The sequence below is a fragment of the Lissotriton vulgaris genome, chromosome 2_1, assembly GCF_964263255.1.
Source record: "Lissotriton vulgaris chromosome 2_1, aLisVul1.2, whole genome shotgun sequence".
In the NCBI taxonomy this organism is placed as follows: domain Eukaryota; kingdom Metazoa; phylum Chordata; class Amphibia; order Caudata; family Salamandridae; genus Lissotriton; species Lissotriton vulgaris.
The window spans coordinates 432,324,757-432,338,318 of record NC_141687.1 but is presented as its reverse complement, the minus strand read 5'-3'; the positions used below and the strand labels follow the sequence as shown (position 1 = coordinate 432,338,318).

The window sequence follows — 13,562 nt, the reverse complement described above, 5'->3', positions numbered from 1 at the left end:
CGTATGTAACGTATTGCTGTTTTTTAATTGCTTTAAACCCATGTCTCCTAAGTTAAGCCTGCCTATTCGCAGCCAGTTACCAAGGGCTGAGCAAGGGAATAATTTATTGAGACCGTGACTGGACCTTATATTTTGATTATGGCCTTTTTACTAGTGGTAGGTACCTGCCTACATCTAATAAGTAACCACCTTTCAAAAGCAACTATATAGATTCCATATGTTTTAAGAAAAGCAGTGAGGATCTTTATTCTCAACTGTTGAGGGGAGGAAAAATACACTTTGAAATCAAGGTATTTTAAGTTTTATTAATACAATCTAAACAAAGTTACTACCTACAGTAGTTTACAAATATCCCATTCTTCTGAAGGAACCAACCCTGGGGCTCATAGCTCCCCAGTCGGTGTATCTCCTGTACTCCCCAGGCCTCAGGTAGTATTGACGTCCTCTATAGTTGGGCTCTTCATAAAAAATCCAGTGCCCCTCAAACACATTACAGGAGTGGATGTCGTTGAAGTGGAATCGGTCATAGACATTTGGGCAGTCATCTGTGAAGTCCATCATCTGCCCTTCAAAGTCACTTTCCTCATACAGCCTGATCCGGAAAGTGCCATGGTACTGTGAAAATGAAAAGAAAAGAAGAGATGCAAAAGATCAATTTTTAGATCAACGTCGCATACCACTGGAATATCATGATGGCAAAATATCAGGTCCTAAATAACTGCTAAAAAATTATTGTGAAAGTATGAAGGTAAGTATATATCAGTAAGCATATATTAGCTACTCTTTGATTCACACATATGTATTTTGACAATATATGTTACCTTAAAGATAACATGGATGTAAAGTTAAGAATTGTACATCTATGTACCTTATATTCATAACTTTTAGGTTCCCAATATTCAGGCCAAGATATTTCCACACATCAATATATTTTTTTACTCAATATTCTGACATACAACTGATCCACTTACAAAACATTTTTTTTTTACTAAAACGGTATTGAAACACCCTGTATATATTTATACAGTATTTATACAGAATGTTATTTCACGTCTCATTCTGAAAAGGAAACTGTATTATATTCTTTTCATCAAACAGAAAGATAGCTTGACAGCAAACACTATAAAGATATGTTTTACCAGAAGATGAATTATCTAACTGGAGGTAGGTCTTCTATTACCAAAAGCAGATAAATTAAGAATGGATAACAAGGGGACACATCACATCAGGTAGGATACCTGCACCCCATTGGTTGTAGGTATGTCTAAACTGCTTTTTCAAGGTTTCCACAGTGCTACCAATCATTATAAGGACTATGCTGAGCATTCTTTAGATTCATTGACTATTCTGAACACTGGCTTCTGGTGATAGAGACCCTGTATTGTAAATTGAGCACTGCATTTCAAATGTGTGGCCTTACAATATGATGATCTAGACCACCCAAACTGCCTAATGTGGTGTTGCTTCTTTGCTCTCTGCTACCTTACAATATAACTCTGACCCACACAAAATTAAATGCAAGACAATCACACATGACTTTCACTTACCAAACGACATCCATATAGTTAAAAGTATGGTAAACGAAATATTGGCGAAAATGATGAAAGACCTATAAATAATGTTGCTAGTCAAGGAAAGGGATGTTATGCTGCCCTAAGTGATGTAATCCAGCCTATTCTGAGATGATACTAATGATGCAGATATTCCATCCACTGTATTGGAAGTGTCATAGGCTGTAATGCACTTGTAATATGATGGATGGGATAGCTGTATGTTTGTGATTGAGTATCCCATCTGTCAAACTCTAAATACGTGTCATGGTGTTGATCACACCAAGAGTCAAGTTCACAGTCAATTTAAACAATGCCTTAGCAGTGTTAAGTATTAAACTTGCACCTCATTTCAGGAAGGAGGACAATATTTTGTCTTGTAGGAAGGAAATACAGCCTTCAATGCCCATACAAGTTGCTGTAACAGCTAAAGGTGTCCTGGCCCAGCTACTCTTTCCATTCTACTAGGGAGCACTTCACACTTGAGACTGGACAGGAAAGAGTCAGAGAGGCAAATGTATGCCATCAATTTGTTTATTGTATATTTAAAGATCATGTTAGTGCAGTCAGAATACAGACCTCTCAGTATATATGTGCCTTGTTGGCCACACAAGGAAAAGTCATGTGTATCTTACACATCTCTACAATTTATTCCTGCATGCTTTCAAAGGTTTTTCATCAATAGTTGCTATGATTTATTTACTCACAAAATCCAACCTGTAGTAGATAATACCTGCCCAACACACTGTAAATAGACTCAGGTCTGATCATATTATACAAAATTAACAATTTAATGCTGTTCTATAGTGCATCTCTGTGGGACTTGGCCTTTTTGGCTAAAGTTGCCTAAACATTTTGCTTTCCCCCTAGTCCGTTTTTCTGACAGAGTTGCCAATTCAGATGCTTTGGGTACTTTTCCACTGCTGATCAGTGTCAAAGTAGGATGTACGTGGTTACAGTGCATGCTTTTCCCACGCATGCCTTTACAACGCAGGTTTTTCAACGCAAGTCGTTACAACGACTTGCGTTGGGGGGTGCTGGATAGTGAATAGTTTAATTTACTATTCCAACTCCAGTCCCCGTGCATAGTAGGGAAGGTGTTAGATAGTAAATTGAACTATTACCTATCCTAGAGCGCCCCCCAGCGCAAGTCGTTGTAATGACTTGCGTTGAAAAACCTGCGTTGTAAAGGTACTGAGTGGTAAGAGTTGCGTCGTAAAGGATGTTTACCGTCAAGTTACAAGTGTTCCCTGTGTAAATTGTAATGGTAATTGGTTGGTCATGATTGGTATGTTACTTACTAGTAAAGTCCCTAGTGATGTGCACTGTGTGAGTCAGGGCTAGTAATGCAAAGGCACGCGGAGAAGGAAACTCCGGCTTGCAGTGTAGGGCCTGCGCGCAGTTTGCTAAGTTACCATGTTGTCCTGTCCAGTGTGCATGCTTCGGTGCAACATGGGACTCTGGAGGTGATCAGCTGATCATCGTGTGCACCAGAAGACAGTGAGTCTTTGCAGCGCGGTGTGCGTGTCTTGGTGCCAACTGAGACCGCAGGAAGGAGTGCCTGGTAAGCGTGCACTCGGAGTTGATGTAGAGTCCCATCAGTGTTGTGTGTGTGGCCTTGTGCCAGAGGAGACCAGGAGGGTGCTGTTGTGAACTTGCACCCGGAGTAAAGTAATTCTCAGGGGCGTGGGGTACGTGTGGGGTACGTGTGCCCTACGGCCACCTGAGACCTTCCTAACAGTCACAGCCTGGACCAGCAGCCCCGGAGGAGCTGAGTTGCCAGCCCGAGCCGGCTTCCAACAATCTCCCAAACATATGTGATTCAGATTAGATGGCCAGTATTTGGACCAACAGCCTCATTAGCATCAGAACTGTCCAATCCTGCTTAAGTTTGGGAAACAGCTTTAGGTACACCTGTTTAAATAGCACTCCCTCATGATGCAGCAACAGTCCGATTTGCCTCTTGAAACCAACTACTACCCCGCCATCCCACACGTTGACTGAGTCTTTGCTTTATACCATATACAGCGCTCCTCTGCTTTTCAGCTACGGGCACACTATATAAATACAACATACATACGTGCATACATAAAAGAATAGGGTGTCATGGTTGATCAATGGATTTTGATACGTCTTCCTCCATACTAAAAAGGATGTTCAGGGCTTTAATTATCAAAACTGTTTGGAGCGAGACATAGAAATGTGGATGCTCTAGAAAAGCAGTTGTTGCATTAGTGACCTATTTTAGACAGAAGCATAAAATATACATTTTCAATATTTGTGTCTTTAAAAACCAAAATAAAGTTGTTAAAAAAGCTGAAAGCATATGGGATGAACCTGGACTTACTTCAGGGATCATTCGACAGGACCTGATAGTGTCATTGTATTCCATCCACCGCTGGTAATCGGGGTCCAGTGCAACCACTTGTAGGCATACACAGTAGGCAACCCTGTGGTAGGTCCCGGTACCCCGGGCAGGGTGCAGTGTAAGTAAAAGGCAGGACATTTACTGAGGTGTATGCTATGACCTGACAATTAAAAACACTCCATTTCGTTTTTCACTGGTGAAAGGCCATCCTGCCCATAGGACAGAATTGGGGAAGGCTGGGTATAGTGTTTTGTTAGCCTAGTTTCCTATAAGTTTAAAATGCAGAGGTGAAGTTTAGTATCTATGAACTCACAGTGTCATAACGCATCTTTCTATGAAGGTGCTTTTGTCACTGTGTGTTCTTTTAGAAAGTGGCTGAGTTTTGTGCTTTACGCATTTCTGTGTGTCTCTGTTGAATATGGAATGACTGTCTGGATCTGAGAGGTGAGAGGAGCTGGGGGAGGTCTTGACCCAAGGGAGGGGTTGAGATGGCACCAGGCTGACCTGCATCTAGAGAGTAGGCGAGGAGAAGCCCCGTGAAGGGGAGGCCTGGGTTGCTGCTGTAAAACAATTGACCCGTCTCCTGCTGAGTGATTAAGGATCCAGACCCCCGTATGAAAGGGAGAAAGGTGACACTGGGAGGGAGACATCCAGAACTGATTTAGGCAGGGGCCAGGGACCCCTGAGCACAACAATCTTCAAAGACATTTAGGGTAATAACTATGAGAGCTGAGACCCCTGAACGTTGGAATGGAGCAGAAATGGATTGAGACTGAAAAGGCTTGAACCCATTTCATGGTCAAGAGCAACCTCTGCTAAGAAAGGAACAACTAAAGAGACTGCTGGGGAAGGACCAAACCTTGCTTTGTGATCTGGGGCTGGTCTGCAGTTTGCTGTTTTAACTAAGGAAGAGGCTGTTGGGACTGTGCGTGGTGCACTGGGTCCCCCTGCTTGGAAACACAGGAACATAAATGTTTCTGGGGAAGTTTCAAGCAAAGTGGTGGGTGCATGTTGTGGCAGCTTGAGACCCTTGGAAGGTGTGCCCTGTGATCTTAGACACACAGAGGAGGAGTGAGACTCAGATGCGCTGGGTGCATGTCGTGGTACACAGGAGTCGTGGGTGAAGAGCGCCTGGCCAACGTGTGCATCGAAGGTGAAGTGAGTCTTGGACGCGCTGGGTGTGCGTCGTGGTGCATCGCAGGTGTTAGTGAAGAGCGCCTGGTCAGTGTGTGCACTGAAGCTGAAGTGAGACTCGGAAGTGCAGCGTACGTGTCGTGGTGCACTGCAGGCGCTGGTGAAGAGCTCCTGTTTGGCGTGTGCATCGCAGGTGGAATGAGTCTCGGACGCGCAGGGTGGGTGTTGTGTCGCACAGGAGGCGTTGGTGATGAGCGCCTGATCAACGTGTGCATCGGAAGTGGGGAGAGTCTTGGACACGGTGAGCGTGTCGTGGTGCGGCCGTGGGCATTGGTAAAGAGAGCCTGGATATCGGGGCCCTGGAGCTGGCGTAAGTCTCAGTGAAGCAGTGTGCATGCTTCGGTGCAACATGGGACTCTGGAGGTGATCAGCTGATCATCGTGTGCACCAGAAGACATTGAGTCTTTGCAGCGCGGTGTGCGTGTCTTGGTGCCAACTGAGACCGCAGGAAGGAGTGCCTGGTAAGCGTGCACTCGGAGTTGATGTAGAGTCCCATCAGTGTTGTGTGTGTGGCCTTGTGCCAGAGGAGACCAGGAGGGTGCTGTTGTGAACATGCACCCGGAGTAAAGTAATTCTCAGGGGCGAGGGGTACGTGTGCCCTACGGCCACCTGAGACCTTTCTAACAGTCACAGCCTGGACCAGCAGCCCCGGAGGAGCTGAGCTGCCAGCCCGAGCCGGCTTCCAACAATCTCCCAAACATATGTGATTCAGATTAGATGGCCAGTATTTGGACCAACAGCCTCATTAGCATCAGAACTGTCCAATCCTGCTTAAGTTTGGGAAACAGCTTTAGGTACACCTGTTTAAATAGCACTCCCTCATGATGCAGCAACAGTCCGATTTGCCTCTTGAAACCAACTACTACCCCGCCATCCCACACGTTGACTGAGTCTTTGCTTTATACCATATACAGCGCTCCTCTGCTTTTCAGCTACGGGCACACTATATAAATACAACATACATACGTGCATACATAAAAGAATAGGGTGTCATGGTTGATCAATGGATTTTGATACGTCTTCCTCCATACTAAAAAGGTTGTGCAGGGCTTTAATTATCAAAACTGTTTGGAGCGAGACATAGAAATGTGGATGCTCTAGAAAAGCAGTTGTTGCATTTGTGACCTATTTTAGACAGAAGCATAAAATATAAATTTTCAATATTTGTGTCTTTAAAAACCAAAATAAAGTTGTTAAAAAAGCTGAAAGCATATGGGATGAACCTGGACTTACTTCAGGGATCATTCGACAGGACCTGATAGTGTCATTGTATCCCATCCACCGCTGGTACTCGGGGTACTCCCCCATCCTCAGATAGTACTGGTGCCCCCTGTAGTTGGGGTGCTCATAAAGCATCCAGTTTCCATTTTGAACACGGAGGGAATTGCAGCGACTGAGGTGGGAGTGCAGGTCTGCACTATCAGAATTGCACTCATAGGAGCGGCCACCAAAGTTTCTGTCCTCGTAGAAAATAATCTGTTAAAAGGATGATACAATGAAACATTCTGTAAGCTATTGGCTATGCTGTGTTGCACCCGTAGCAGATAAGTCTGTTCTCATTGACCTTGATGAAAGTTAGACTTTTGTCATAATCCTCAAACTTGCTATCTAATCTCATATTTACACTTTCTGTTGAAATCACATACCTTAATACTAAAAAGTGACCTGGTGAATCATTCCTAAATGTAGCATTTTTCAAGACCTTAGAATGGGTATATTCACCTATGACACATCCAGCTTTCCAACTGGCTATTGAGAGATCCAACTTTAGAAAAGTATTGAGCCAATCATTCTTTTTATCACACTTTTTCAGCCGTTTCTTTTAATCCTGAATTGGAGGACACCTGTAAGAATATAGATAATCTATCATCTATAAAAGTACTGCTGTACATAGAGTGGTTCTAAATCTGTGAAAATAAAAACCTAAAGCACCTACATGTGGATGGTGTCTTCATACAGTTGTTAGGTTGTGTATCTTTATTCGCCTCACACAACCCCAGAAATGCTCCTTCTAAAACGATGTTGATAAGTGGTGGGCCAGGGAATTAATTGTGTACCATTTGCAGGACTTTCCACAAGGCGAGGGTAGGGGTCACCAAAAAGTTCTCAAGTGATTCTCTCTTGTTTCCAATTGGTGTCTGTGGGCTTTTAGTGGTTAATTTGAACCTGTGGTAGCAGGTGGGACTCGCCAGCACTCTATTCTGAGGACAATGAGTTATTTCTCTTAAACTTTGATCCAGCACACAAGAGAGAGGAGCACACAAAAGGGAGGAAATAAGGTAGAAGTTGAAGAAAAAAAAACTGTGACAAAGGGAGAAAGTTGGGACCTGGAAGAGTGAAATAAAAGGACAGGGATTGTCTGGTGGTGGACGAAGGGGCATGTAGTGGAATCAGGGCTAAAGCGAACATAAATTCACCTTCTCCAGTGCTCAAAACAAGTTAAATATTAGGAGTGTGGCTTAGCAGCCAGCAATGGCGGACACATGAGTGAGAGGCTCTGCACTGACCTTGTAAATATTCACTTAAGACACTGCAACAGGTGGCCTGACACTGTACCAAACGCCACGCTGCCGCCGGGGGATCTGCCGCCACTGGAGGGGTACCTCGGCAGTCCTGAGATCGAGTTTTGATGGAGTGCTCTGACCCTGCGCATGACTCTGACCAGGCCCTGCTAGAAAGTGCTAGCTGCGTCGGACGTTGGTAGGGGGGCTGGGACGAGTCGGTCCCGGAGCATACCAATGCAGAGAGAGACGAACGGACTGCAGAGGTGGATTCTGGCCCAGGACGGGTGACCACGTACCCACTGGGGGCCTGAGCCATTTGCTGTTGAGGCGGCGCAGGCCGGGCGAGATCGGTGACACTGTGGTCCCCCTGGGGGACAAAGCTAGGCAGTTGGACCCCAAACGTAAAAGAACGTCGGGCCCACACCTGGGGAGATCGCTGACCCAAAGGCGGGCCTGGGGACAGGTCTGAGGAGCAGTGTGCCTGATTTGCGCCCGCAGCCTCCATCCAGCCTTATCCTGCCCGAGAATTAAAAAGACACGTGGAGGCAAAAGTTACTGTGAACCAAGTGGTGTGGTGGCTTGATGTAGAGCTGCAAGAGAGCTGGCTTGTGGCACCCGGTCTGGGTCCTGGGCTTGAGAGGCCTGGTCGGTGCGGCTGGCCATAGTTGAGTGCGGCGAGGTGCCCTGCTTTGGGGTGGGCCCTGCTTGGCTGTGCCCCCAGGACCGGGCGGCTGCAGTGGGATGATCTATGGCCATGAGACTGGGTGGGTGGCACCTTGGAGGAGCCCCATTGAGACTCCTCGGGAGGAAGGTACAATGCCCTGAGACCACCTGGACTGGGCAGCCCAGGGACGAATGAAGTAAAGAGGAGGCCTTGAGCCATGGAAAAGTGACTGGTGTGAAGCAGGTGAGAGCCACTTAATTCCCGGCACTGGGGATTTACTACCTTCTCACTACCTCGAATACCGCAGTACAGAGCTGGTGGACTTGGCCATTGCCTGACTGAGGCCTGCCACCTGGGACGCGGAAGCCATGGGAAAGAGGGGCCAGTTAATACTGTGGGGACTGCGGCGCACTGTGCTTAACCCTTACGTGTTGGAGACCAGCGGGATCTCCCCTGCATGCACCCATCGACAGCAGAGTACTGCATTCCTGCAGTATGGTGGAGGGCACCCGTGTGAGGGCAGAGCAGAGGCGACATCAGGGACACCTCAGGACAATATCATACCCGAGTGGCAATGATGGGCAAACATAGGGCAAAACCAGTGGAGAGTGCCACAGAACAAGAGGAGGGACAATGGGAGCAGGTGCAGAGCAGGGGCAGCAGCTTGAAGACCTCATACAACAACAACTGGCTAAGATTCTAGAGGCAATCTTAGACTCAAAAGAGACCCTGTTTCCGCCTGACTTGACTAGATGGATTTTCAGTCAGCGCTGGGACGCTCCTGGGCAGCCATGCGCTCTATGAATCCCATTCCAATTCCAATTCCAATTCCAAGATATAAGCACAGTGTCGGTGGGGTTTGGCCTACTCCGTGCGGAGCACCAGAAGCTCAACGAAAAGGTGAAAGTGGTGGTATCGAGCCTTGAGAAGCTGTCCCCGTCCCTCCAGGCGATGGTCAAACAGGTGGCAGAGCGGCAGGACAGGGTTCAAACACTGGAGCGTGGGGCAGAACATAATTGAGGGTGTAGCCGAAGAAACAACATCCGCATTTTCGGCCTTCCAGAGGAGGTTGAAAATGGCAACATGATGGCCTATTTGGAACCATGGCTCTGCACAGTGGTTGCTCCGGAGTGCTAACACAGTTCTACACCCTGGAGAGGGCACCGGGTCCCAGCATGCCCACTGGTGCCGGGCCGACCCCCGAGACCAGTAGTGGCCTGGTTATTGCATTACATCTTACTGCACTAGGCATGATCAGATAGCCAATTTGAAGTAATGTACAGTCTTGTCTCGATATTCCCGGACTATACCCTTGAAGTGCAACAAAATTGCGCCTGCTTCTTGGAAGTTAGTAAGGCACTGAGATCAGAAGGATTCCCGTACTCTCTTATTTTTCCTGCCCAACTTCGCATAGCAGTGGATAGTAAGACACATTTCTGTAAAGACGCTTCAACTGCATGGGACTGATTGGAAGAGTATAAAACTGAGACCCCTCGCGTTGTGCAATAACAGGCGCTGACCCGCCAGAATAGGTGGGCTGGAAAGTGTCCCTCACAGACAGAGCGAGAAAGGGCAGCGGCACACCAGGCAGGGGCTGAGATTGTGTGGGAAGATAAGTCCCACTCTGAAGAGGGGTCACGCTCCCAGAGGGGCACTTGGGGTTCAGACTCAGACTCCTCTAATGGCGACAGCCTCAACATGCCACAAGTAAGCCCAAAAACTTCATATGAGATCATATAGCTGAGCCTGTACTGAGGAATGGCACTGGCTCAGTGCCTTGCTGCTGCAGTAGCAGCGGACTATCCTTGAGCCTGAGGAGGCAATATCGCCCTGGTTGGACTATTATTGAGGATGGCGCACAGCAGAGGCCCTGATATTTGACACTTTCTTGAGAGATATCGAATAAAGCCATGACCCTCTGAAGAACATTACCGTAGCTGGTATGGGCCTTGATTGTCTTTTATAGTCATATGAAGGGTTTGGGCGGACAGCAGTTGCCCCACTGCTCGGGGAATGGGGATTTGGTCCATGTTGGGATCCTTTTTTCTGTTGTTTTTTGTTGCGCAAGTCTTGGCATATTTGTAGATCGGATAACTGACTGCTTTTCCGTTTAGCTAAATTGGGAGGGGGGTTGGAGGGTGGTGGAAAGGGATGGACTGCCTCACCTGTGATGTCAACACACTGCCAAGCACTGTAGTTCCTTACGTGGAACATTATGGGGATGGGGTCCATGTCCAAACGCCATAACATACATAATTATTTAAAGAGACAGGGAGTGCAGATAGCTCACCTGCATGAGGCACATCTGCTTCGAGCATAGGCAGAAAGAATGTGTAGGCTTTGGGGAGGGCAGGTCCATGCTACATCTTTCTCAGCGCATGCACAGGGGTGTTCGTCTGGGTTAGATTCAGGGTACCCTTTGAGCTGACATGGTCCATAATATATAAGGAGGGCAGATATGTCTTTCTCATGGGGAGGCTATATGGCCAACCATTCTACTCAAATAGCGGACATGATGCTAGGACAGGTTATAATGGGGGGTGATTTTTATATAGTTATAGAGGTAGACTTGGACCGTACTCACCCTCCCTTACACGGGGCTAAAACCCGACGAGTGGCGACTGGATTGGGGAGTGGATGTCACATTGGGAATGGAAAGATATTGGGAGAATCCAACATGGAGAGACATGAGAATACTCATTTTACTCCCCAATGCACCAACTGCACACACGACTAGACGCCTTTTGGTACCCCCCCTCCCTCGGCGGTGTTATCATGGGTACGGAATATCTAGGGTGGACCCTGTCGTATCACAGTCCATTGCTGCTGACACACCGGCCGCATGGAGATAGACCTCCAATACCTACATGGCGCCTCAATCCGATGTCTCTAGAATATAAACTGTTTACTAGTACCTTGCACTCCCTCGTAGGAGAGTTCTTTACTGAAAAGGAACACTCCACTTCCTCTGCATTAATAGAGTGGGAAGCGTTTAAGGTGGTGGTGGAAGGACACTGTGTGCAGCAAACTGTGGGAGTGTGTAAGGTCCTCCACAAGGACTTGTTGGCTAGGGAGGAAGAAATCCGGGCACTGGACAACCTCCAGGGACAATATGGGCAGGCCCACACTCGTCATCTGGATAGACGCAAGCAATACGCTGACACCTTGGAAAGGCTCAGGTTTTAAGACTATAACACATATATGGACAGGGTGCAATGGGGAAGGGAAAAGCTGTCCGATTGTTGGCCTGGTTATATAGGCCGGAAATACATGGGTCCCCAGTTCTACGTGTTCGGACTGCTGCTGGCTTGACTGTACATGACCCGGAGGAGATCAATGGTCTTAAGAAAGAAAGAAAGAAATTTAGGAACTATTATAAGACATTCTATGCCGCTCCCCCTGGGGCCAACAGTGCGCTTATCAGTGCTTTCCTTGGCCCGTTAAACCTCCGCATTTTAAATGCAGAGGCAAGAGAGGAATTGGGAGGACGTGTGACCCTGCCAGAGGTTCAGGGAGCCATCGCCACTTTGGTCAATGGGAACACTCCTGGCCTGGAAGGCCATCCGGCGGAGTTTTATCGGAAGTTTGGGACCGAACTGGATCCAAGATTGGCTACCTTGTATGCAGAGTCGCTACAGGTGGGTCATTTGTCAGAGAGCACGTGTGTTGCACTGGTGATCCCACTCCTCAAGACTGCAGCCCCTGATGCTGGGGTAAAAGATTACAGGCCCCTCTCCATGCTCAACAATGACTTTAAAATATTTAGCAAGGTATTGACGCTTAGACTATTTCCATATATGCTGAACTTAATCAATGCCGACGAGAATGGATTTATGCCTTCCAGCAATATATCTTACAACCTCAGATACTCGTACTGCATCACCCAGAGGCACAATCCGTCAGACAGGCCGCTATTCTGTCCATCGACCTGGAAAAGGCCTTAGATATGGTGGGGTGGGACGTCCTGCTAGCGGTTATGAGGTGCTTCGGTATGGGAGATGACTGGGTGGCGTGGGTGTGACTATTGTATACTCACCCCACAGCCAGAGTCAAGCCTAGTAAAAATATCTCACCACAATATCAAATAGAGTGAGGTACCCCCTGTTGCCGCTTCTATTTGCCTAGGCGATAGAGCCCCTGGCTGAGCTACTTTGACAAAGAGGGGAAGTCATGGGCCTGGCGATAGAAGGGAGGACACATATCATCTACCTTTATGCGGATGACCTTCTGGTCTACCTCTGCCATGCTACTAGGGGTGTGGCGACAGCTCTACATTGCATGGAGACATTTGGGGAGCTATTGGGTCTACGGGTTAATAAATGCAAAACATACCTGTTCTGTGTGGCTGGACCATTAGAGCGCCCTCCCGATCTACTTGCGGGCGTTAACTGTGCCCCAGTTACATTTAAATACCTAGGTATTCAGGTCTTTCAGTAATTGAAAGATCTAAGCGGTGGTAACTTGCATAAAGCACTTAGATCACTCCGGTCCAGCGTTCAATTCTGGGGCACGTTACTCCTTCCCATAATGGCTACGTTCTCCCTGGTGAAAATGGTCAAGTTACATGGCTTATTATGCTATTTCGCAAACTTGCCAGTAATGGTGCCTGCGGTATGGTTTGACACTTTTGACTCCTTAACTCGAGACTTAGTCTGGGGAAACGGTACACATAGAGTGTTCCTCCAGACTCTGAGGCATCCTGTAGAGGCAGGGGGATTGGCAGTGCCACATTTTGAGCTCTATCAACTGGCCGCCCAGCTGCAGTGGCTGGCCCAATCGCTGGAAGGAGTAAATACGGAGGGACCTTTTTAATGGAGCCCGGTCAAAATCCCAGGCTGCTGCTGCTGGCCAAACTCATGGACCATACAATAAAAGTTCCCTATACCTCAATATTGCAGACCACAGAACTACAGTGCTGGAAACGTTGCATCAAGAAAGTACCTGATACCCCAAAGTACTCTCCGGGTTTACCCCTGGTGGGGCTGCCACACGAGGAGTCGCTGAGTGTCATAGCAGCGGAACAGATGCCACCATGGGCGGCGGTGGGACTTGAGAACGTGAGGGATTGTCATCAAGTGGGAATGTTGCTCCCCTTTGCAGAACTGGTGGAGGGATGTGGCCTGCCCCCCAGTCAGTTCCTTATATATGTGACTTTGCAATGAGCATTTGGGAAGTTATGGGGTCGAAGTAGAGAGGAACCGGGAACGAGCGGGGTGTGATCACCCTGGGCACAGCGAGACACCAAATGAAATGGTTTTAAGCGTCCCTGCTTTCTCCACAAC

The 13,562-nt window shown here is 47.5% G+C and overlaps 1 protein-coding gene across 1 annotated transcript in view; it reads right to left on the bottom strand.

The window, feature by feature from the left end:
* Positions 1-285: 285 nt before the first annotated feature.
* The window catches only part of LOC147730532 (gamma-crystallin-1-like), a 32,177-nt gene continuing 18,900 nt past the window's right edge, over positions 286-13,562 (bottom strand). Inside the window, exons 2-3 of the mRNA XM_086958574.1 lie at positions 6,346-6,588; positions 286-615 (exon numbers count right to left, since the gene is read on the bottom strand). Coding sequence (XP_086814700.1) covers positions 343-615; positions 6,346-6,588 — 516 coding nt within the window. The 3' untranslated portion in view covers positions 286-342. The remainder of the gene's footprint in view (positions 616-6,345; positions 6,589-13,562) is intronic.